At 40.1% G+C, this 22,489-nt stretch overlaps 2 protein-coding genes across 2 annotated transcripts; one reads left to right on the top strand and one right to left on the bottom strand.

The window, feature by feature from the left end:
- The first annotated feature begins 1,141 nt into the window (after positions 1-1,141).
- Positions 1,142-1,985, top strand: LOC134636314 (histone H2A). The gene has a single exon (XM_063486244.1). It carries the CDS (start codon positions 1,222-1,224, stop codon positions 1,606-1,608), a length of 387 nt encoding a protein of 128 aa, XP_063342314.1. The 5' UTR covers positions 1,142-1,221; the 3' UTR covers positions 1,609-1,985.
- Positions 1,986-5,386: 3,401 nt separating this feature from the next.
- Positions 5,387-22,007, bottom strand: hyou1 (hypoxia up-regulated 1). Its single transcript, XM_063486327.1, has 24 exons — positions 21,852-22,007; positions 20,911-20,986; positions 20,623-20,716; positions 20,424-20,502; positions 20,156-20,310; positions 19,720-19,796; positions 19,439-19,620; positions 18,847-18,962; positions 17,473-17,659; positions 16,705-16,839; positions 16,493-16,575; positions 16,275-16,407; positions 15,938-16,125; positions 15,627-15,765; positions 15,212-15,269; positions 14,366-14,442; positions 14,033-14,206; positions 13,701-13,855; positions 13,536-13,623; positions 8,275-8,531; positions 8,116-8,200; positions 7,686-7,941; positions 7,479-7,577; positions 5,387-6,737 (listed from the first exon to the last, which is right to left on the bottom strand). Exons 2-24 carry the CDS (start codon positions 20,978-20,980, stop codon positions 6,688-6,690), a joined length of 2,937 nt encoding a protein of 978 aa, XP_063342397.1. The 5' UTR covers positions 20,981-20,986; positions 21,852-22,007; the 3' UTR covers positions 5,387-6,687.
- Between the last annotated feature and the right edge of the window lie 482 nt (positions 22,008-22,489).

The raw sequence follows: 22,489 nt of genomic DNA, 5'->3' as shown, positions 1-22,489 counted from the left end.
GGAGTGGCACAAATAATTTGTTCAGCATCTTATTGTGAGACTCAATTGTTCTGTAATTTTAAATAGTTAGTAGTAGTTTTAAATGGTTGTACAAAAAACACCTGAGGCATTGACTGCATTTTCTGTTTGCAAAATTTGTGCATAGGTTTATTTAATTCAGAATTTACATACATTTCAAGTTATGAAAATGATTCACTAAACATGTTTGTGGTTTTCACAGTAAAAAATATATGTTTTTTTCCTACTTTGAATTCATTTTTGTGTGATTTGGTGTTTATGTAGTATCTCAGAATGAAAAAAATAACTGTAAATTCAGACATGTCAGATTATGCTGAAAAGAATTTTACCAAACAAGGGAAGGTAAACAGATTTTAAAGGTAAAATGAAAAGTAGTCAAAAATGGCCAGTCGTACCCTGGGCTCCATTACCTTTGCATTGGTGAAAAATGTGCTGATGACAGTGCAGATTTATGACACTTTGTGTAAATTTATGTAACCATCTGATTTTTTTTCTAATGAAAAATAGTGTGAAACTGAAATTAGACTTGTATTTCTAACTGACTGACCTCGTGTTGTGTAGCTTTCTGTAATATACTTATTGGGCTATACATTTGTATCTAACATAAACGTTTACTTATGTGGTCTAAAGAAAATACGAAAGTTACATACAGTGTTTATTGCTGCATTTGATGTATTTTAACCATATTAAATACATATTACAAAATGTAATGCCTGCTTATGTGTAAAACAATGGCTTTTATTTTGCCGTGCCATTACACAAGTAAATAACATAGTTTTTTCCTGCTTTTGCGCCGCCTTTTCTTATGGGTTTTGCTCACGGCCTTCTGGGACCCTTTTCTGTGCCCCGGGGTTAATTTTGCCGCCTCAGGCAGTTTCTCCGTCGCGTTGACTAAAGCACCACAGCCCCAACACAGCACAGCTCAAAATACCGCCTCCTGCACAGTCTCCTATTTATAGCATGGCTATGTAAATCTAAGCGTGCCGATCCTTCTCTAGGATTGGGCCATTGCTCATCCGAGGACCTGCATTGCTAAAGGATGTGGTGTGCCATTGGTTCGTGGAGTTCAGTTCCTTTCGTCCAATCGGAGAACGCTTTCTGGTTTATAGCGCTATATTCGCGAATGCATTACGTAAAGCTCTAAGGGCGTCATTGTATGGTTGTTACACTGTTTCCACGTCGTCTACAGCCACATTATCAAGGATGTCTGGCAGAGGAAAGACCGGTGGCAAAGCCCGAGCAAAGGCCAAGTCCCGCTCCTCTCGAGCCGGACTCCAGTTCCCGGTGGGTCGAGTCCACAGGCTGCTGCGCAAAGGAAACTACGCGGAGCGGGTCGGCGCCGGGGCTCCCGTGTACCTGGCGGCCGTGCTGGAGTATCTGACTGCTGAGATCCTGGAGCTCGCAGGGAATGCGGCCAGGGACAACAAGAAGACCAGAATCATTCCCCGGCACCTCCAGCTGGCAGTCCGAAACGACGAGGAGCTCAACAAGCTGCTGGGGGGAGTGACCATCGCCCAAGGAGGAGTGCTGCCCAACATTCAGGCTGTCCTCCTTCCCAAGAAGACGGAGAAACCGACCAAGAGCAAGTAAAAAACAGACAAACAAACTGCCTAGAGGTCTGGATTCAGCCGGGACAAAAGGTTCCCCGTGGGGCCAGCCACTTTTTTTTTTTCATATATATTTTTTTGATAAACAACCTTTCAAACGGGGATGGTGTTGCTGTTTCTGCGTTATAACTTACAGTATCGGGACAATTTTATTGACTGTTGTTGCGTGTTTTGGCTCTGGAAAATGGAGGCACTCTGCGGGCTGGGTGGTGATGACGGCCGTAGGAAAAAAAAAATCCATTCTTAAAGTGGACCAAGTCTGGGCCGGAAGATGTTTTAGTTTCGCAATGCTGCTACGTGCAAATGTGTTTTATTGTTTATGTCATGGTGTTTCAATAAAGAAATATGTTAAGTCTTTAATTTTTTTTGTTTTGCTGTTCGTCTCTTCGATGGAACAAACGACAGCTGAGCAGAAATGGCCTCTCTGGCTGTGGTGTTGTGTTCACGGGTAGTAAGTATTTTTTCTCTTCATTTAGATTCTTTCTTTCACAAAAGAGATTGGCCTTCAGTGGAACAATGCGAGGTGTTTACAGGATTTCACATTGACTCATATGTCAAAGTAGGTTGCTATGAATTTGAGTTCACATTACTGTAATAAACTAAAAATGTTGTTCTTTTATGATTCATGAAAATTTGACTCCCGATTTAAACTGAAGATGTAAATTTCTTGACCCTCGTGTGCTTGAAGTCCTCGTGTGTATGCTGTTGTTCATAAACGCATTAACAAATACACATAGTACACTTGGACTTTGTGCCAGTACTAGTTCTGCAAGGGCCATTTGAATTGAAAATGAATACATTTTCTCAATAATACGTACAATATTTTCAATGTTTGATTTAAAATAACCAAAAATGAGAATCAGAAGGATCCTGTAGTTAGCCATATGCTGTTTACAAACGCTTGGCACTGAGTTTTTAGCTGTTTCATTGCAGCAGGGTATATGTTAACTGTTACTTGACTCAATATTATTGTCATTATTATTAATGGAAAACATTTCACGTTATTACCAACACATTCCACTTAAGCTTACAAATATAATGGATGTTTATTACACAAGCACAAATTTAAAAAATGAAACCTGCGGAAACACCTGCCTTTGTCATAATTTAATCTTCAGGGTCCAAACATTTCATAAACTGCACATACAGATGTTTTCTTTGTGGTGAGTCATATATTACACATTCAATACCACAGCCAACTAACAGAGTGTGTTGGAAAATGGTTACAGTTACATGCTGACAACAACACTACTGTGACTGATACCAACATACCAGCAATATTTGATGGTTTCCTAAATATGCCATAAGCCACAGATATGCATAATTCAAGAAAATAAGAGACCACCAGAATTTTCTGTCTGCATATTCCTTTAGCAGATAACCATAAGTATCAAAATGAATTGAAGTGAAAACCACAGACAAACACAATATTAATTTATGAGCTTTTAATTAGTTCCATATCCATTCATATCTGCTTGGCTCTTTTCCAGTCAGCTGATGACCTCATTGCCCTTGTCTAAGATCTTCTGCTTGTCAGCTGAAGCGCAACAAAGATTGTGTCTCACGACCAATGTTCCCTCTAATTTTTCATGTGTCTGAGCGAACACACAAACTCCCTGAGCGGTTCCTTGGACAACTGTGAGCAACAGCAGACATGTGCACTGTGGTCACGCCAGCATTGAATCCATCCAAGTTACATGGTTTATTAAAATAATCAAATTACAGCATTTACATTTATGCTAGACTACTTTTAATTAACTGCTTTAGCCCGCTTACAATGAAAATTTAAAAAAAATCTTGACCTCAAATCATGACCTGAGTAGTATGTTAACACTACTGGAAGTAAAAATAACTTGAACTCCAATTTTGAAAACACAGCTTTTTTTTTTTTTTTTTTTTTTGCTTTTTTTAATAAAGCTCTGACTTGTATTATGAGTATGAGTCTGTGGTCTTGGAGAGAGTCCTGTAACTCTCTGTCTGCAAAATACAGTATATAATGACCAATGTTGGGCAATTAATTATATAGTTACTTCTTCAAAAAAGTAACTGTTATGCAAACAACAAAGTTTTTTGCAGCTGTTTACCTAAAAATGCAGCCAAGGCGTTATTTTAAATAAACATTTCAAACTATTTACAGAACAATCAGGTGTTCTGCATAAAATTTGATGCCACACAAATTATTTGTGCCACTCCAAAAAATAATTTCTGTCCACTATGAGATAAAGGAGAACAACAGCCTGATACCTGCAGGCCTGACAACAGGAGATGTATCACTCCTGTAACACCTGTAACATTCAGCAGTCGCCTCATTGTTCTGACACACACAACAAAACTATTGACTACACTACACACTAACTACACAAGATTTGCGCTAAACGTCGCAAATCTCTCACATCTCAAAACACCGCGGTCACTCCTAAAACTTCCCCCTTCCTAAACAACTAAATGCCATGTTGCCATATCATTTTTTGATTGGTCGACATGGTACATTTTTCGACCAATAGGAAAGTGTGGGTTGTTTTTGGTTTTGTTTTTGCTCACAGGCGGAGAGTGCTTTCGAGCGTTTTCCTTATGAAACACCGTTTTTACCGTTTCATCCGCAGTAAATATAAACAATGATAGTATTCAGGAAGACAAACAAACATTGCATATATTTTTTATCATAACTCTGGTTTTACGTGGCCTATCAACACAATTTAAAAACTGGTATAAAGTCCACACTTTTTCCCGTTAATTGTTCAGTCTGTCCTGCTCACATCTCCAATGGTTGTACACGTTGTCATTAACGTGGCTTCACTCCACATCAGCCACGCCGCTTTGCTAGCTAAAACACCGGTGTCGGCACATAAGGACGCTGTCATAGCCTGTCAACGACGTTGATTAGCTGCGTATATATGAATGTGAATCGCATTATTGGCTGGACTATGGGATAAGGTGACATCGTTCTAATCCCATACGGGAGCAGCCAGTCACTTACTGACTAACACTGCAAAACAGAATTGTTAAAGTATTAATTTTAATTTCAATTCAGGTTAGATTTTTTTTTGTGCGCAACGCAGATTTTCTGTGCGCAGAGACAGTGCCAGCAGTGCGCAATTGCGCACGCGCGCAGCTTAGAGGGAACATTGCTCACGACACAGGATGTGATGTGAAAATCGCTATGTGACACAAGAGCATAAAACCGGCCTTGGAGCGGGTACGGCAGTGTACTCTGGGCATTGGTCTGAAGTGTAAGACTTTCTATGTGGTTTTGACAAATCAGAGCCACAAACCTGACCTGTGGTCAGTTTCCCACCTGATAAAGATCCTGGAGAGAATTATCCTCAGACACCTCCAACCTCTGGTGAATTTCATTTACTGTCCTGGTATTTGTGTGGGTCATACTTTATGCAATGCCATTTTTTGTTGTTTTTTCCACAAAGTGTGGAACTGGAACAAAAAAACTGCCCTGGGATTTCTGGCCACCAAGGGTGATTTATATTTATTCTTAAATCCCTCAGCCAGCCTCAGTTCCTAATGTTATAATCCTAATGACAGGAGGATTCATGTCACCTTTCACTTTGTTTCAGTTTTTGAATGAGCAGCCTCAATAATTACAAACCAAGCCACTTTTAAAATCTTTTCCTTAATTTAGTTGTAAAGGTACAGATATTAAACACACACAGTATGGTAAATCAGGGACTATGCAGTTCAACCCCAGTTCAGCCTTACTAAGACACTTACAAAAACTGCGGAACATATACATTACTCTTCAAAGTGTCTTAAAATTACAAACAAAAATATTTTTATTAACAGTTTAGGAATACAGGAATCGTTTCCATCTCCCATTCCAAATTTTATTCTTGGTTCCACCCTGATTTCTTTTGCATCATTCAGAGTACATAGAAGGATATAGCAGACCCAAACCCCTTACCCCCGTGTTCTAACAGAAAAAGTGGTGCAAACATGTGCACCACACTGTTATGTCCCAGTAAACAAAAAACTAAACACTTCTACTAGCAGCTTATATGAAGACTCTGAAAGCACTCAGTGTGACTGGCATCATAAAACAACATTGAAGCACTTGTCAAAAGCTTTATTAGCATCAGTAGAAAACGTCTTTGAAATCCAGCCATATCACGACAGCAGGAGGCAGATGTGTGAACACACTGTTGAACTGTTAAATCATCACCATTTGGGAGCTCAGTATTTATCTTGTTTTGTCTGCACACATGGGGGCAGTCCACTATTAAAACTAAGGGCCACATAAAGGACACTACCATGTGAATACCTGTAAGTGCTGCTGGTGGATAACATGTTAATGTTGGAACATTTACCAATAAATAAAATGTCCATTGAGTAGCAGAATTTTAGGAAAAATGTTTAAAAAAAAAGAAAGAAAAGAAATATAAGAGAGTTGTCCCTGAAGGGCAGGATCCCACCCTCTGAACATTACACTGGATGTTTCTGATAACATTGGATTCAGAATTTTAGCTGAAAAACATAGGGGCTTCCTCTACATTATGTGTAGTTAAAGTTTCAATAAATTAACACGTTTTTCATTCTTATAGTTTTACATATGCTTAATATACTAGATGACACTTTTGACAGCAATTTATAGGGCCAAAGGAATTATGGGTTGGTGCAAAAACAAGAACACTGTATCCGCTGTGACTGTAACCAAAACTGTTAAGTGCTGCACTAACTTGGTTTGTATATCCACCAACTTAAAACATCAAATATTGTTATTAAAGATATTGTAAACTAGCCAAACAGCTCCCTCTGGATTAGCATTGATAAGATAATGGTGGTGGATATGAAAAGGCATTTTGTCAGGAAGAATGCAGTCTGGGGCTTGATTCATGTGAAACTACTTTTCGTTCATAGAATCCATGAAGATGAAACACTCAAGTGGAGACAAGGAGCAGAAAAATGTCCAGTTCCTATTCACCGTGTGTCCAGAGGTTCAACAAATGAGTCAACGAGACAAAAAAAAAAACAAACAAAAAAAAAAACAGTCTGAGACAGAAGCTGAACATTTAGACACTGTCAATAAATATTTTTTCTTCTACAGTTCCAGCTGTTATAATTCATCCTCTATGTGGTTTTCAGGTTGGGTTCTCTCCAGTTTTCCTGGAAAAAAGGACAGAGATCGGAACCATAAATATGCAAAACAGTAAAAGCTCCACTATGACTATGTTCTCTCTGCAAGCTGGAATACAGTGGTGAGTGAGTGAAATTATATTTTTAGGTGTTAAAGTCTGTCGGAGGTGTCTCAAGCCAGCCGATAGATATAGTCTCACCAGCGGGTCCCAAATCTACCCCGGGTCCTACTCGGGAGACGCCCACCTCAGCTTGGTTCTTTCTATGTGGACAAATAGGGGCTGTACTCTGAGCCCCTCCGAAATGACAGGACTCCTTATTTTATCGCTAAGGAAAAGACCATCCAAATTTCTGCTGCTTGTCTCTATCTCATTTGTTCACTTTTAAAAGGACTAGCAACGATAACGTTTATAAAAAGATCAGGTGCAGATTAATGGATTGATGGTGTTTCTCACCAACGATTAGGATGCTACCATTTACCAACATTGGGTGTCAATTATAATGTAAAACAATTAGACTAAACGACTAGTATGTCTGGTTACCAACGATTAGTTGGCTAGTCGACTATATCAGCACATTCTGACCAAAAAAAAAAAAACGGTCAAAGTTTGTATACATGTGGTCACAGGTGGATCATTAGTTAATCAACTACATTTGATTAGGAGGCTCTGACTGCTACTTTGACTTCCAGTTTCTACGGAAGCAGTAAGATGGTCAAACCATTAATTAGCTCCATTAACTAACACTAATTAACAGGTGTGGTGTACAAACCTGTAGTTGCGGATTCTTCTTTAGGTTGTGATTGGCTGTCGAGAGTACTCTCAGTGGATGGGGTTTCATCAGATGGTATCTCCTCTGAACTTCCTGTATCTAAATTTAAGAAAAAAAGAAAAAGATATAATGAAGTTCTTTTAATACACTTCTAATTAGTATATCAGAATAATGGGGAAAGAATGTGTGTTTTTCTGTTTGACCCACCACTCTTGGTGTCTGTGCTTTCCTCTATAGGAGGGCTGACATTTTCTTCAGCTGTGCTGTTAGCCTTGCTGCTTTTATCTGTGCTTGTACTGTTTTTGGCTTTGGGTTTAGGCTTGGCAAACTTGGCCTTGTTAAACAAGTAGTTGACCTCTCGCTCAAGAAGAGTCCGTTTGGACTCGATGTCTTTGGACAACAAGACCGGTCGCTCTTTTGGAGAGCGTTTCTCCTGCTCTGCTGTTGTCTCGTTCTTCCACACCTAAAGTAAGCAGAGATGACTTCACACACGAAGCTCAGTTATAAACACAGCGACATATTCAGCCCATGTGAACAGGCATGTAAAGTCTGGGCGAGAAACCCTGGATTTCTCTCAAGAGGAAAGGCTTTTCAGATACACAGGCTTTCAGGCAAGAAAAAGCTTGTCACCACCTACCATTGTTTCATTGATGACTTTTTCTAGCATGTTTAGCTCGGCGTCAGTAAAGATCTGATCATCTTCTGGGATCAGCCTCGCACTCCTTTAAGAGAACAAAAACTCAGTCAACGACTGGCTCATGACTAACTTTACATTTCCTTCCTTCTAACCACTTACTTTAAGAAGAAACTGGAGCTATTGAGCAGGCTTTCCAGGCGGGCCAGGTGCTCCGGCCACTTGCGTCGTTCCTCCACCCTGAAAAACATGTCCTTGCACAGGCTCTTCAGCTGAAAGAGTTTTTCTCTCAGCTGTTTGGTGGTGGCAGCATAGCCATCCTCATCCATCCACTCAGACACCTCTTTCAGCTTGGCTGAGATCTGTTCCTGCTCCCCCTCGGTTACCACCTGCTGGTAATCCTCCTGGTACAGCTTGTCCTGGAAAAAGAGCATACTGAACCCTTACATGGGGAAAAAGAATTTAATTTCTTATTTTGTTGTATATTTGTTTTTAACTTTGAAATTTTCACTCTAGTCCTAGTTCCCGGTTGCTTCAGAGCAGGGGTGTCAAACGTACAGCCCGGGTGCCACATAGTTTCATATGTCAGTTATTAATCACTGGTATACAAGTCTTTAGGTCTGCTGAGAATCCATGCAGGTGGGGGTGGGACTTTATTTTGATGGACACACCATGTGCCCAGTCACACTCAAAGTCAGACTGGGATCATACCATTATGTGAAAGAAGGAAGGGGGGGCAGACATTCTGAAGACAGCAAGTATAGTAGTACCAGCCAGGTACACAGAGAGACGGGGAGCCAGATTTAAATGCAAGCGTGTTGGGAAAAAGTGAAGAAACAAGCAAAAACATAAAATGAGCAGCATCTGGTTGCATGTCAACGATACCGAGTGTCTGAGTGTCTAAGTGAGTCTTCATAGGCCTGAATGTGCGCTTGAAGTCATTTGGAATTCCTAACTTGCGTGATCTGTGCTCCCCGCACACAGACACAAATGGACTTGTAACTGTATTTACAGTTTTTCCTAATGATTAAAACTTCCCATATGGCCATTCACACTAAACAAAGTAATTGAGCAATAAACAATTAACTTATTGAAACTCAATGCTACCCAGTACTGGGGGCGATAGGGAGAACATTAGGTTTAACGGAATGTACCATATCTCTATATATTTAAATATAGACGTGTGGTATCCACAGAAACTTCAGAATCTCAGCAACGAAACCAAACAGGTGAAACAGCAAACGATTAAAGAGCAGGAGATTCCATAAAAAGACGTAAACATGAAGCACATGTCTGTTTACCGGTGCTGTAAGCTGACATCTCACAGATTCTGAAACTGCAGGTTTCATCATTCTCAGACCAAAATTCACTGAACCAGCAGCAAAGAAAGACCTGAGGATGCCAATTTGGCATAATTTGTGAAACACTGCTTGCAAAAGCTATGTCTCTAATAAAACCTTTCTAACTTTGTGAAAAACAGACTATAGAAATTTCAAGGTTTTTTTTTCCACAACTACAGTTTAAAAAAAACAAAAAACAAAACAAAGCTGGGCAGCCTCTGGGCAATGAGCTACCAGAACTTTTTCATGCTGGCAGATTTCTTCCTTTGTCACAGCAGCTTTTTCTTCATTATGCAGAAAAACAATTAAACATGTAACTTCTTTACACTGACGAGAGTTTCACTGGTCCGGCCTGCTTAAGATCAAAGTGAGCTGCATGTGGCCCACCATGTAAAATGAGTCTGACATCCCTGCTTTAGGGTTAATACAGAAACTTGAAACAACCTCTTGTGTACATTCATGCATGTGTCTGTTTTCTCACTTAATGCTTTATTTTTAAGAGTGCCTGTTCCTTGTGCTTTACTTTTAGTTTTGCTTCCCTGTCAGCCATATGTCCCTCTCCCCCGCTGTCACACGTTCTATGTATTTAGAGTCTTGTCCTTTGTCTGAATGCCAGTTCATGTGGACCCACTGTGTTGTTTCTATAGATTATAATTCTGCCTGCCTGTGTTCGTGTCCTGTATTTGAGCTCTCACTCCTCACACTCCACCTAATGACTGTACACTCTGCCCAGAATGGACCCAGTGGACGCAGCATCCGAGGAGTTTCAAAATCAGTTCCTCATTCTCCTGGGATGGTGGCTATGTTCCTTCTGCATGGGCTGCAAGGAAGAAGTGGGGCAAAGAATTAGCATCCTGCTACGCTCCTGCCCCCAGCAGTTATTGCCAAAATGGTAAGAGGAATTTGTCTTCATTCTTTTATCCCTGTTGCTGTAAGAGCGGCCCTGCACTCAAGCTTTGCCACTGTCAGCCACCACCTTCATATCTCAAAAGACACAACAGCACTCTGCTTGGCATCTTAAAACCCATCTATATGCTTTATCATGACACCGTCTTAGTTTATTTTTTACCTTGTTTAACTTCTTTTTTTAGTTTTTGTTTACCTTATGTTTTTATTTTGTTGTAAGGTGACCTTGAGGGTCTTTAATAAGGCTACCACAAACGATTATTTTGATAGTTGACTAGTCGCCTTATTTTTGCGATTTGTCGACTAATCAGATCATCAATTGGACATAAAACGTACAGCTTATTGCACCAGCATGCATCTGCTCTTATATAACTATCATCAGCTTACAGCGTGAAGTGTTTAAGGTATGTGCTAACTAAAAATAAAGACAAGATGATAGTTTATTAAACTTTTAATGAAATTTGCAGTGGAATTTAATAAACTCAGCTGTCTGCTCCTTGCTATCTAAAATATAACAGGACACTGGAGTAAATGCTCTACCATCTCACATTTCTGTTTAATCGCTTTTCTGTTTGACATTTATTCAGCTGTGTGAAAACTATAACTTTAATCTCAGCCAAACCGATTTACTCAGGAACAAATAAAACACTGAAAAAAAGCCAAACAATAACATTTTAAAGTTATTTAAGTGACATATATCATGTTTAACCTGTGTAGCAAAAGACCGCGGGGGTCTGAAAATGATGTGCCGCTGTTCTCGCCGGCTCTAGCGAGCCTTGACTCTGTTGGAGGAATCTACGAATTTGGACAGCCTTCGTCGCATCGCTGTGACGTAATAGGCCTCAGGAGGATGCAGCTTATAAATTTGGACACCTCCACTGTGTCCAAATTTAGGGGCCACGTCCTTCGGCTTCAAACGAGACATCACATATTTGCAAAAATGCGCCGACGTTTTTGGAGACGTCTGTTACCCACCAGTTCAATAGCTAGCTGGGGCGAGAACAGCGAACTCCCGGCACATTGTTTTCAAACCCCCCGCAGTCTTTCGCTACTCAGGTTAAACATGATATATAAGTGACTTAGATAACCTAAAAATTTTACTGTTTGGCTTTTTTCAGTGTTTTATTTGTTTGTGAGTAAATCGGTTTGGCTGAGATTACAGCTGAACAAACGTCAAATGGAAAACTGATTAAACAGAAGTGTGAGATGATCGAGAATTTACGCAAATGTCCTGTTATATTTTAGATAGCAAGGAGCAGACACCGAGACAGCTGGTGACGCATATCTGAAGGCTAGTAGTGGTGGGCGGATCGATCCAAATATCGATACCAAGTCGGCATAGGTATCGGATCGATACTAGCCCGTTGAGACTGATTCTTTACTTTAAGTTCCGCTCTTGTTTGCAATGCTGTGGTTTCGGCAAAGATGAAACAGCCAGGTCGCCGGACTCCCCGCTTCTGTGTCAGCGCAGAGCATGCACTCTTTGCTCCCCCTCCCCTCTCTTATGTTTAGATGTTGCGTCGTCACGTGACGTGACTTAGACGCTTTGGGAGTTGTTAAGTTGTTTACATATTATTTATATTACATATTATTTATATTTTTTTATATTTCTAAAAAAAAAAGAAAAAAAAAAGATGATATTCATTTTCTATAAGCATTTTCTATTTATTACAAACTCTGTCCTAATTATGTCCTGGGCTTTAACCAATGTTCCCTCTAATTTTTCATGTGTCTGAGCGAACACACAAACTCCCTGAGCGGTCCCTTGGACCACTGTGAGCAACAGCAGACGTGTGCACTGTGGTCACGCCAGCATTGAATCCATCCAAGTTACATGGTTTATTAAAATAATCAAATTACAGCATTTATGTTAGACTACTTTTAATTAACTGCTTTATCCCACTTACAATGAAAATTTAAAAAAAATCTTGTTTATGACCTGTGTAGTATGTTAACACTATTGGAAGTAAAAATCACTTGAACTCCGATTTTGAAAACACAACTTTTTTTTTTTTTTTTTTTTAATAACGCTCCGACTTGTATTATGAGTATGAGTCTGTGGTCTGGGAGAGAGTCCTGTAACTCTCTGTCTGCAAAATACAGTAAATAATGACTAATGTTGGGCAATTAATTATATAGTTACTTCTTCAAAAAAAGTAACTGAGTTATGCAAACAACAAAGTTTTCTGCAGCTGTTTACCTAAAAATGCAGCCAAGGCGTTTTTTTAAATAAACATTTCAAACTATTTACAGAATAATCAGGTGTTCTGCATCAGATTTGATGCCACACAAATTATTTGTGCCACTCCAAAAAATAATTTCTGTCCACTATGAGATAAAGGAGAACAACAGCCTGATACCTGCAGGCCTGACAACAGGAGATGTATCACTCCTGTAACACCTGTAACATTCAGTAGTCGCCTCATTGTTCTGACACACACAAAACTATTGACTACACTACACACTAACTACACAAGATTTGCGCTAAACGTCGCAAATCTCTCACATCTCAAACACCGCCGCAACTCCTAAAACTTCCCCCCTTCCTAAACAACTAAATGCCATGTTGCCATATCATTTTTTGATTGGTCGACATGGTACATTTTTTGACGAATAGGAAAGGGTGGGGGGTTTTTTGGTTTTGCTCACAGGCGGAGAGTGCTTTCGAGCTTTTTCCTTATAAAACGCCGTTTTTACCATTTCTTCCCGCAGTAAATATAAACAACAATAGTATTCAGGAAGAAAACCAAACATTGCATACATTTTTATCATAACTCTGGTTTTACGTGGCCTATCAACACAATTTAAAAACTGGTATAAAGTCCACACTTTTTCCGTCAATTGTTCCGTCTGTCCTGCTCACATCTCCAATGGTTGTACACGTTGTCATTAACGTGGCTTCACTCCAAACCATCAGCCCATGAACTACAACATCACTTCCAGCGAGCTTTCTTCAGCCCTTCCGGACTTAGCTCAGTATCAGAAGGTCCAAAAGCTAACAGGCTTTCAGCCTCCATGTCGCCATTCCCTAACACAAAAAAGTTTGGAATCAAAGTTGCCGGGTGACGGCCAGGGAGAGGGAGGGCTGGGGCATTTCTGTGTGAATGTCAGATAGAAAACACTTGCAGTAAATAAATAAACATAAACAGGTACACACAGGATGTTCGTGTTGTTTACCTGTGTCTCAAATATAAAAGCTTCCAAGCTGTTGAGTGTTTTCTCTCGTTCCTGTTTGGCCAGATCTCGGTCTGTCAAATCCTGCAGTCTGAAATCACACAAAGACTCCTTTAGCTGAGAAAACCAGGAAACCAAAACAGAAAATAAATGAAAATCAAGCTGTACTTTTTCTTAGAGGATGTCAGGTCATCGGCCGTGGGATCAACAATGTCATTGATAAGGAGTTTCAGTGTGATTTCTTCAGAGATTTTGCTCTTTTTCTGAGGTCGGGCCTTCTTCTCCACCTCAGTGTTTACAGATTTGTCTCCGTCTTTTTCCTCCTTCGCCGGGAGACAGATAGGTAATATCAATAACAGCTTTGTGAAGGCTAATATCTCATGAATATACATTTTCACCAAACACTACACAAAATTTTAAAAAGGTGCACAGGCAGATAAATGTCAGCATTTGAATTCAGACCGAGGCATTTCACAGAGTATTATAAATGGAGCTCTTACCTTGGCCTCGGTCGTGCTTCCTGCCTCTTTGGCTTTTTCTTGGTTTTTGTCTTCACTTGAATTTTTCTCTGAATCACTGAGTTTCTCGTTGGTAGCCTTTTCTTTGTGATTCTCATCCTTGCCGTCCTCATCCTTGCTGTCCTTCCCAGATTCTGGAGGTACTTCCTCCTCATCCTAGACACAACAAATCAAGAGCCAATGCCATGCCGATCCTTTGCTCAGTGTTGGACAACCATTTATGTTCTTTATATAATGGTAAAGTTAAATCACACTTGGCAAGAACGTATCAAAATTCGTAGACCAGCATGCGTTGCTTTTGATAGGTGACGTTACCTGAACAGGTTCAGTTACATTTGGAGCAGGTTCTGACGATCCTCCTCCAAACAAAGTGGAAATGGTGTTACCGAGTTCTGGAAGACAGCAAATCGTTCCCTCAGTTAAAAACGACAACTCACATGTTCTACAATATAGGCCATCGCAAAAGTACATATGATGTCAAATCAATCAAAACAAGCAGAACTTCCTGTGTGCTGCATAACAGAAGTATTGAAACATAAGTGAGTGGAAAAAAAGGAGTTAATGATGGACAAGAGCAGTGAGTCGCCAAGGAACAGGGGTTCTCATCTACAGGTGTTTGCAGTTATTCTATAACAGACTTTAGGTCATTCAATAAAAGTAAACGTATTAATTTTTATCTTAACATCAAAAATATTTAAGATGATCAACTTTTTAATTAAAAATGACCTGGCTGCTGGAGTGCATAAACTCCTCTGCTACGACTGCAACTGATAAAGCTGGTCTTAGAGCTAATAATTTTGAACAGTTACTGTTACTGACACCAAAGGAGTCCGAGCTGTGACTAAATACTAGCTATCGCATTAGCATAATGAGCAAATAAGGCAGGAAGCAGAAAGTAAAGGGCACAGAGCCTTAATCAACTTATGTGCTAAACATCAGCAAGAATCCAACAATTTAACTTCTCTGTCAAGCTACATGTTGCTACTTTGTAGTCGAGAGCTTTTTATGTAACAGTGTCAGATGCTTGTGTCAGCTTTAACTGGATGTCTGGCTGCAGTCAAAGTTTCATCATAAGATATCAGTCTGGGGTTAGTCCCCTCATGTTAGCAGTATGAGTTGAGAATGGATTCAAGCACTGGCTTGTGTTTGCAAGAAACCTACTAGTTAATGTTGATTCCTCCTCTTTCTCCTCTACCACGGTCTCAAAGACAGACTCCACCTGTGTATGAAAATGACATTTTTTTAAACATTGTTTTGCTTAAATATCACACAAAGGTGTTTGAAAAGTTTTTCCATTAACACTGAAAGCTGTTATGTGAGCATGGAACGTCAGTCCTCCCATGTTTGGATTTCACATTTGGAGTCCAATGTTTTGGCTTGAAATTCATCAATCCCAATTACCAACATTACAGCCAAAGATTAAAAAAAAGAAATCCACATGCACAGTTATCTTCTTTTAATAGTAGTTGCAAATGATAGTACAGTAGGGAAATGCTTTGTTGAAACTCTGCCAGGAGGAGAAGGCAGAACTTGAATAAGTGACTGTCGTGAGGCAGCTCATGTTAGTTTAACTGACCCGGTCTAGCAGGAGCACTCCACTTTCATCCATGTTGAAGTGGGCTTTGATTCCTTTCGACTCTGCATCTGCATGCTTCTGAAAACTACTCCCCACTCCAGACAGCTTGACTGTGGTCAGGTTCAGAGAGCCGAACACACTGTGACACACGAGCAAGAAGCACACAGCTTTGCCTTACACTTACATCCAATTAAAGCATGAGGGCACACACTGATGGGATGAAATACATTTAAATATCTTCTTTTTATGGGGTTTTGCCATAAACTGTTAAAATGAACCTAATTTCAGAGTATTTTTCAAAGAGTTCCAACCTGAGGTCTTCCTGACTGAGGAAGCTGAGGTCACCGTAGTTGATGTTGAAAACAAAGTCATCGTTGTAACGGTTGAATGTAATGACCTTGCGCTGGGGGTAGGTTGCCATCCTCTGGAACAGGATGCGTTTGTTATGTTTCAAGGTTTTGACACCTTCCTCCTCCTCCACCTCCCGGGTAAACTCCACCTAATACAATGACATGTCACGCAGTCAGTGTTGACATGGATTTTACTCGGGATTTCCCATTACTCTAATCAGACTAATCAAAGCTCAATTAAGTATGATTGTACTCATGATGCACTCAGTTTGAGGCAGTGGAGGACCTGAATGCTGACCTGAATGGGGAAAACAGCTGCATCTCGAACCAAGAAAGGTTTGACCTTAAAAGCCTTGCTCAGGGCAGCGGCCTGGTACACTGCACCCATGGCTGCTGCCTCATCTGCATTGATGTTCTTCCCCAGTTCCTCTCTGCACGTAGAGAAAACAAACTTAGTATAGTTTGGAAAATTAAAATTGTGAGAATGATGGAAACATCTCTATGGACAACACTTACTTGCCCACAGCTTTAAGGAGCACTTCCTGAACCTTTGGCACACGAGTGGAGCCTCCTACTAAAATCACCTGCTCAATATCCTCCTGTTGTCACAAACATAAAACGTCATAACACGTCTAATAGTCTGGTGATGACAGAACTTCTAATTCTGTTGTTGTATCTCATGTTTGGAGCCAAATCCGCCCACATCCTGTCACATTGAGCATACTGACCAGTTTCATCTCTGCAGCAGTCAGGGCATCCTGCACTGGCCGAGGCACTCTTTCAAACAGATCGGCACACAGTTCTTCAAACTCACTCCTGGTCACCTTAGCTTTGAAGTCAATGTCATCCATCAAACCTTCCACCTGGGTAATTAAAAAAAAAGAAAAGAAAAAAAGATAAAGTAAGAAAGTGCAAGATTTCTGCGAGTTTAAGAGTGAAGTGTGGATTTCAGATTTTGAGATTCTGGTAAAGCGTTTTCATGTGTTGCAGTTTATCACAGTGACTTTAGCTACAAAGGGGAGACTGCGGCACCCACGGTGTGGGACGGAGAGATTTCGCAGGTCTTTCCTCCCCACTGCTGTCAGACTCCACAACAAAGACTTTAACTGATCATACACACACATCCACAAATGTGCAATAACACAAATGTGCAATAATCTTTCTGGCACCGTTGTATTTTTCACTCTGTTGTATATAGCATTTGTATTCTATTTTTATCCTATTGTATATTTTATTCTATTTTATTCTACTGTATATAGTATTCTATTTTTATTCTATTCTGTACAGTTGTGTACTGTATTTATTCTTATTTTATTTTATTCTAATTGTCCTTCATAACTTTTGCACTGTCCACTTCCTGCTGTGACAAAACAAATTTCCCACGTGCGGGACTAATAAAGGTTATCTTATCTTATCTTATCTTAACATAGACCATTACAATGACATGCAACCGGTAAGACGAAGTGAGTGCTTGAAGTTCCTGTCTCTGGACTCACCTGGGCCATGAAGTCTACATTTGCACTCAGCACAGTCTTGAGCCTCTGAGCTTCTTTGAGAAGCTTGGCCATAGCCCGGTGATTTTCCCGCACATCTTTCTTGCTCTTCTTCTGCTCATTGAACAGTCTGGCCAGGTGGTCACGAAGTCGCAGGTCCATCTCAAAGCCCCCCAAGCCCCGATCAAACCTTAAGTTAGAACACATTTGCACACCTTAGTCTGGATGGATGTAAAGTGGGCAGTTATTTTATAGGGCAAATTACAATTTAATAGTTTTAATACTGACCAACAAATACAAAACCCTTTCTAGTTTTTCTAGTAATAGCTACAACATGATAAACAAGCAAACGCATGAAGCACCAGCTCCCTGTATTCCAACTCCTGCCACTGCGGTGTCAGAGAACTTCTGCAGATGGCAGATATAGTGGAAATCAGAGGCGTACAATGGAAACAGTACTGTCCTGTTTCCATGCAGCAGATAAGTAACATCCATACCTACTCTATACTTCGACACCAAACTCGCTCATCCATGTCTTTTTGGACTTTATTGTAAGGTTTTTACCTTACATTATTGTATTGTAAGGTTGTAAGGTTTTTACCTTACAATATCACAGAAAAACTCAACAATCAGACGAATCCCTGTGAGCAAGCACTTTAGCCTCATGGGGAAGGAAAAACTTCCCACTGATGCCAAATAAACAGGTGGTTATTAACGTTAAGTGGAAGTAAAATGATCAGAAGTATGAATGCAGTATTTCATATACAGTATACAGTCAAAAACTATACCCAGATAGCTTACTGGACTGTACATAGAACGTGTATCTTTGTTAAGATAATAAAATAAGAGGCAAGTTTTGTGTCTGCATTTGGCATTCTTGTTATAGCTGCAACTTAGACTGTGATCAGGCTTATAGAATAAGAGAGCCAACAAAAAATATTTCATAATCTCTGAATTACATTTTAAGCAGGTAGTTTATAACACAGTTTAACATCCTTTGAACAAACAAACTAGTGAGTAAGATGACCACTGTACATTTTATACATATCCCTGTACATTTTGTACGTATCTCCGTACAATTTTTCTATACATATTTCTGTACATTGCTACCTGTATATACGAACTTCAGTTGCTTATGTATAGAGGACCATTCTGTGTCTTCTTTTTCTATTATATATTCCCCTTGCTATAAGAGCTGTGTAACACCGAAATTTCTTATCCGTGGGAGAATAAAGGTTTATTCTATTCTATTCTAGTTCCAAACTCCTTTAGTTTAGGTATATCCAAGTTTTTTTCTTATTCGACCATTATCAGAATCAACTCTAATAGCTGCTTCTCTGTCAGTGGCAGTGCCACTGCATGGACCAATGGACTCACCCAACACCTCGGATCTGTAACTGGGGCTGAGTCCCGGACTCCTTGGTTTTGACAGTCTGATAGGTAACGATTGTGGCAGTGGTGCTGCCAGAGCCCATATCATAAAACATCACATGCTGGAAGGGAACAAGATCAGGCTTTCAGCAGTTTGTAATCACTCATCACATTTTTAAACAACATCAAATATCACCTCTGATCAATCAGCCCTGTAGTCAGACTTTTTCTGAGATTAATAAAGTTTTATGAAATAAATGAAATCAAATCAAATGGAAAGGGAATTTTCCAGACTGCAAGTTGGCATAAAATTGGAGATGTTGCTAAATCTAGTGTACCTGAAAGCTAAAGCATGAAAGGCGATACTGACATGATCACGACACAATACAAGCTCCAATCTGAGGAACAAGGATCTTTCTGCAAGTGAGGAAAACTCCAATTGCTGAATGTAGGAAGATCTACTCGAAGAGTAGCTGTTGATTACGATTGCTTATTTGCAGTGTCCGCAGAGATCGCCAGTTGGTAGTCCATGTATGTAAAATGTGTTGGTAGGATGAGAGTTAATGCATGTATTTGGGTATAAAGCTTGAACCTTTACCTTAGCTGTGCTGTCAATATCTTTCCTCCTGAAGACCCCATAGTTCAAGGCCACGGCCGTGTTGTCATTGATGAGCTGAAGGACCTTTAGACCTGCAATGTGTGCAGCATGCAGGACTGCCCTGCGCTCTGCCTGGTTGAAAAAGGCTGGGACAGTGATCACTGCATCTTTGATTGTCTGTTCTGTGAATTGAAGAGAATGTTTGTTGTTTTTTTTAATATGTCCTGAACATATGTGAACATGCCTCACAATGATACATCATCTGCGTCAAGCAAACTAACCTGCAAAGTCCTGAGCCAGTCCACGAGAGTAATTAAGGACCATACCCAAGAGCTCCTCTGGTGTGTACTGCATTTCTCTGACAGAAACATAATGCACTTAGGTGAGCCTGACTAGGAGAGTGTTGCGTTTCTGGTAATAATCGATTAATAACGTCGGTAAAATTCTGGTCTGATGTGTTAGGCAGAACTCTCAACAACAAAACACAAAATCTGGTAATAATTTCTGGAGGAATGGCATTGACCAGTGAAATTCCAGAGATCCAAGAATCAATGTCAAAGCTGTGAAGCCACTCTGGTAGCACACAATAACACACTTTTGGTGCTTAACTTTACATCTGTTCCTAGTGTATGCAGGTTTTGTAATATGAATATGCGTGAATGTGTAGTGAATAAATAAAAAATAAATAAAAACAAGGTAGCACACAGAGAGGCTCACTCTGAGTTTTTAAAGTGGACAGTGCCTCTCACTGGGTCCTCCTGCAGATGGTGTTCAGGAAAACGTTTCTGGTAGAGTGCCACCTGGAGGTTCTCATGCTTTTTACCCAGGAGGCTTTGGAGATGTCTATAAACACTTTTGGGGTTCTTGACAGACTGAAATGTGGTACAAAGCGTGGAAACATTAACAGCATACATGGCAATATCTGAATATGCAGTTGTGATTTAGCCGATTAAGTCAATTCTGGAAATTTTAGAAGAAGTCTTACTACTCCCATTGCACTGTCTCCAAAAAGTCTCTCGTTCTCCTTGAGACATACAACTGTGGGTGTTTTCCTCCTCGACTCCCTGATGGAAAAGACAATACATACAATGGTAGCAACGCATGCTTTTCTTCTATTTTTGAGCATATACAAGAAATAAGGAACGCAATGGTGCCATTTTCTCTATTTGAGAATGTGCTCTCACTTGTTTAGAACAATCTCCATTGGCACGCCAGGTTTAACTATTGCTATTTTCATCCACTCGCTGCCCAGGTCAACTGACATGACAGCCACGGTCACTGGAGACAAAAAGATCAATTGTTTAGTAAAGCAGGCAGACAGCTTAACACCTACCTACAGTGTACTTTTTCTATTCCACTGCATGTGTTCATCAATGAGACTATGTTTCAAACTGTGCTGCTTTTACCAGTAACCTATGGTTACTGTTAACCATAAGTACCAGAAGAAAAGTCAAGCTAAATTATTATGTTACCTATGTGAGAAGGGAACATTGCCAGAACAAGACAGAAGAGAGCAGCCGGCACCAGCTTTCTACCCTCCATCACGAGCTGTAAAAATCAGAAAAGGGAAACATTTTAGTAAAAAATAAAGGCATTAGCAGAACTGATATATACCCTAGCTGGTCCTAACAAGTATCCTCACATAAGCTTTAAGATGTTCTTTTGCTCATTTATCCTATACTTATCTTGAACTTTTTTCAAGTGTAGAGTATATGTCTTGATAAAACAAACCTGTTTTATCTGCTGCGTGTCGGTTTTTAAACAACTGTCCAAAAAAGGTTTTAATGTGTCCTCGCCAGGTGATGACCTTGGCTTAAGGATATGAAAAACATGTATTGCACCTGATTCCACCCACTTAGGCATAGACTACTCTGAACACGTGGCATTAATAGCATTATCAAACATAGTGTGCTGAAGTCACAGCTTCAGATCCACACCGAGTACCTGCACAGTGCTTTTGTTAAAGGGAGAAAACAAAAAGGAACACGAATAGAAACTTCTAGCACCCATCGAGATATGACACATGAATGAAAAACGGATGTACACCGGAAAGCCTTACTTTTTCATTTTATTACATATTAATACGCCACCACTTTTTTAGCTTTTCCGAACCTCTATACGTGCTGGCTAACGATAAGATGACCAACACGCTCATGACCATTACAGAGCCAGGTGAGATACACACCAGTAAACGGTCTACTCAAGTACAGCTGGACCAAAAGTGTACGCTCTAAACAAAAGTACCGATACGCTGATACAAAGACCACTAACAGAAGTTGAAGGCTACAGTTAGCTAGTATACTGTCTGCAAAACCATCACTATAAAAGCATACATTTATCGATATAATGCTATCGCGCTAGCATTTAATCAGTCTTCAGTCGGCACAAATAAAAGTAAAAGGCACCAACATACTGTGCTTTTCCAGGCGGGTTCTGAGGTTAGTTTCTCGGTTGGTATCTTTATTCAGAGCTTCTTTGTTGTCACACTCGGTAGTTTTGGTTCCCCTTATCACCGGCTTGTTCTCAGTTGTCGGGCCCGGAACGCGGCGTCACCTCATTGGATCCACTGAAGCCGCGACCGGGAGAAAAACTGTGGTCAAGTTACTTAAAACCAAGTATACTGTAACCGGTTACCTTTTGGGATGAAAACCAATCGAAGACTGACGGTAAAGCGACCGAGCGCAATTTATTAGTTTTTCCCCACAGTTGATTGAATTGGAAATAAAGAACACATTTATATTTATATATTAAAATTGTTATCATTGACATTTTATAATTTCGCAGGGGGGTCGTATAAAGTTGGTGTTATTGATTAAAGGAGCTGAACTAGTTATGTGCTCTTGTTATGAAGGAGACACCTCTAAGCTTCCGGTAATTACTTTCCACCGTCTTGACGACTGGTCCCACTGTAACGCTAGAGCCTGCCCACCGTGTTCCACGCACTGCTTAGTGATTGGTCCACGCGAAATCCTGAACCCAAATCTCGATCCCATTGCTACACGTCAAGATAGTGGGCGTATCCGGAATGACGCAATTTCCAGGTAAAGCGTG

Source organism: Pelmatolapia mariae, linkage group LG10_11, assembly GCF_036321145.2.
Source record: "Pelmatolapia mariae isolate MD_Pm_ZW linkage group LG10_11, Pm_UMD_F_2, whole genome shotgun sequence".
In the NCBI taxonomy this organism is placed as follows: Eukaryota; Metazoa; Chordata; class Actinopteri; order Cichliformes; family Cichlidae; genus Pelmatolapia; species Pelmatolapia mariae.
This window is presented reverse-complemented; position numbering and strand designations above follow the sequence as displayed.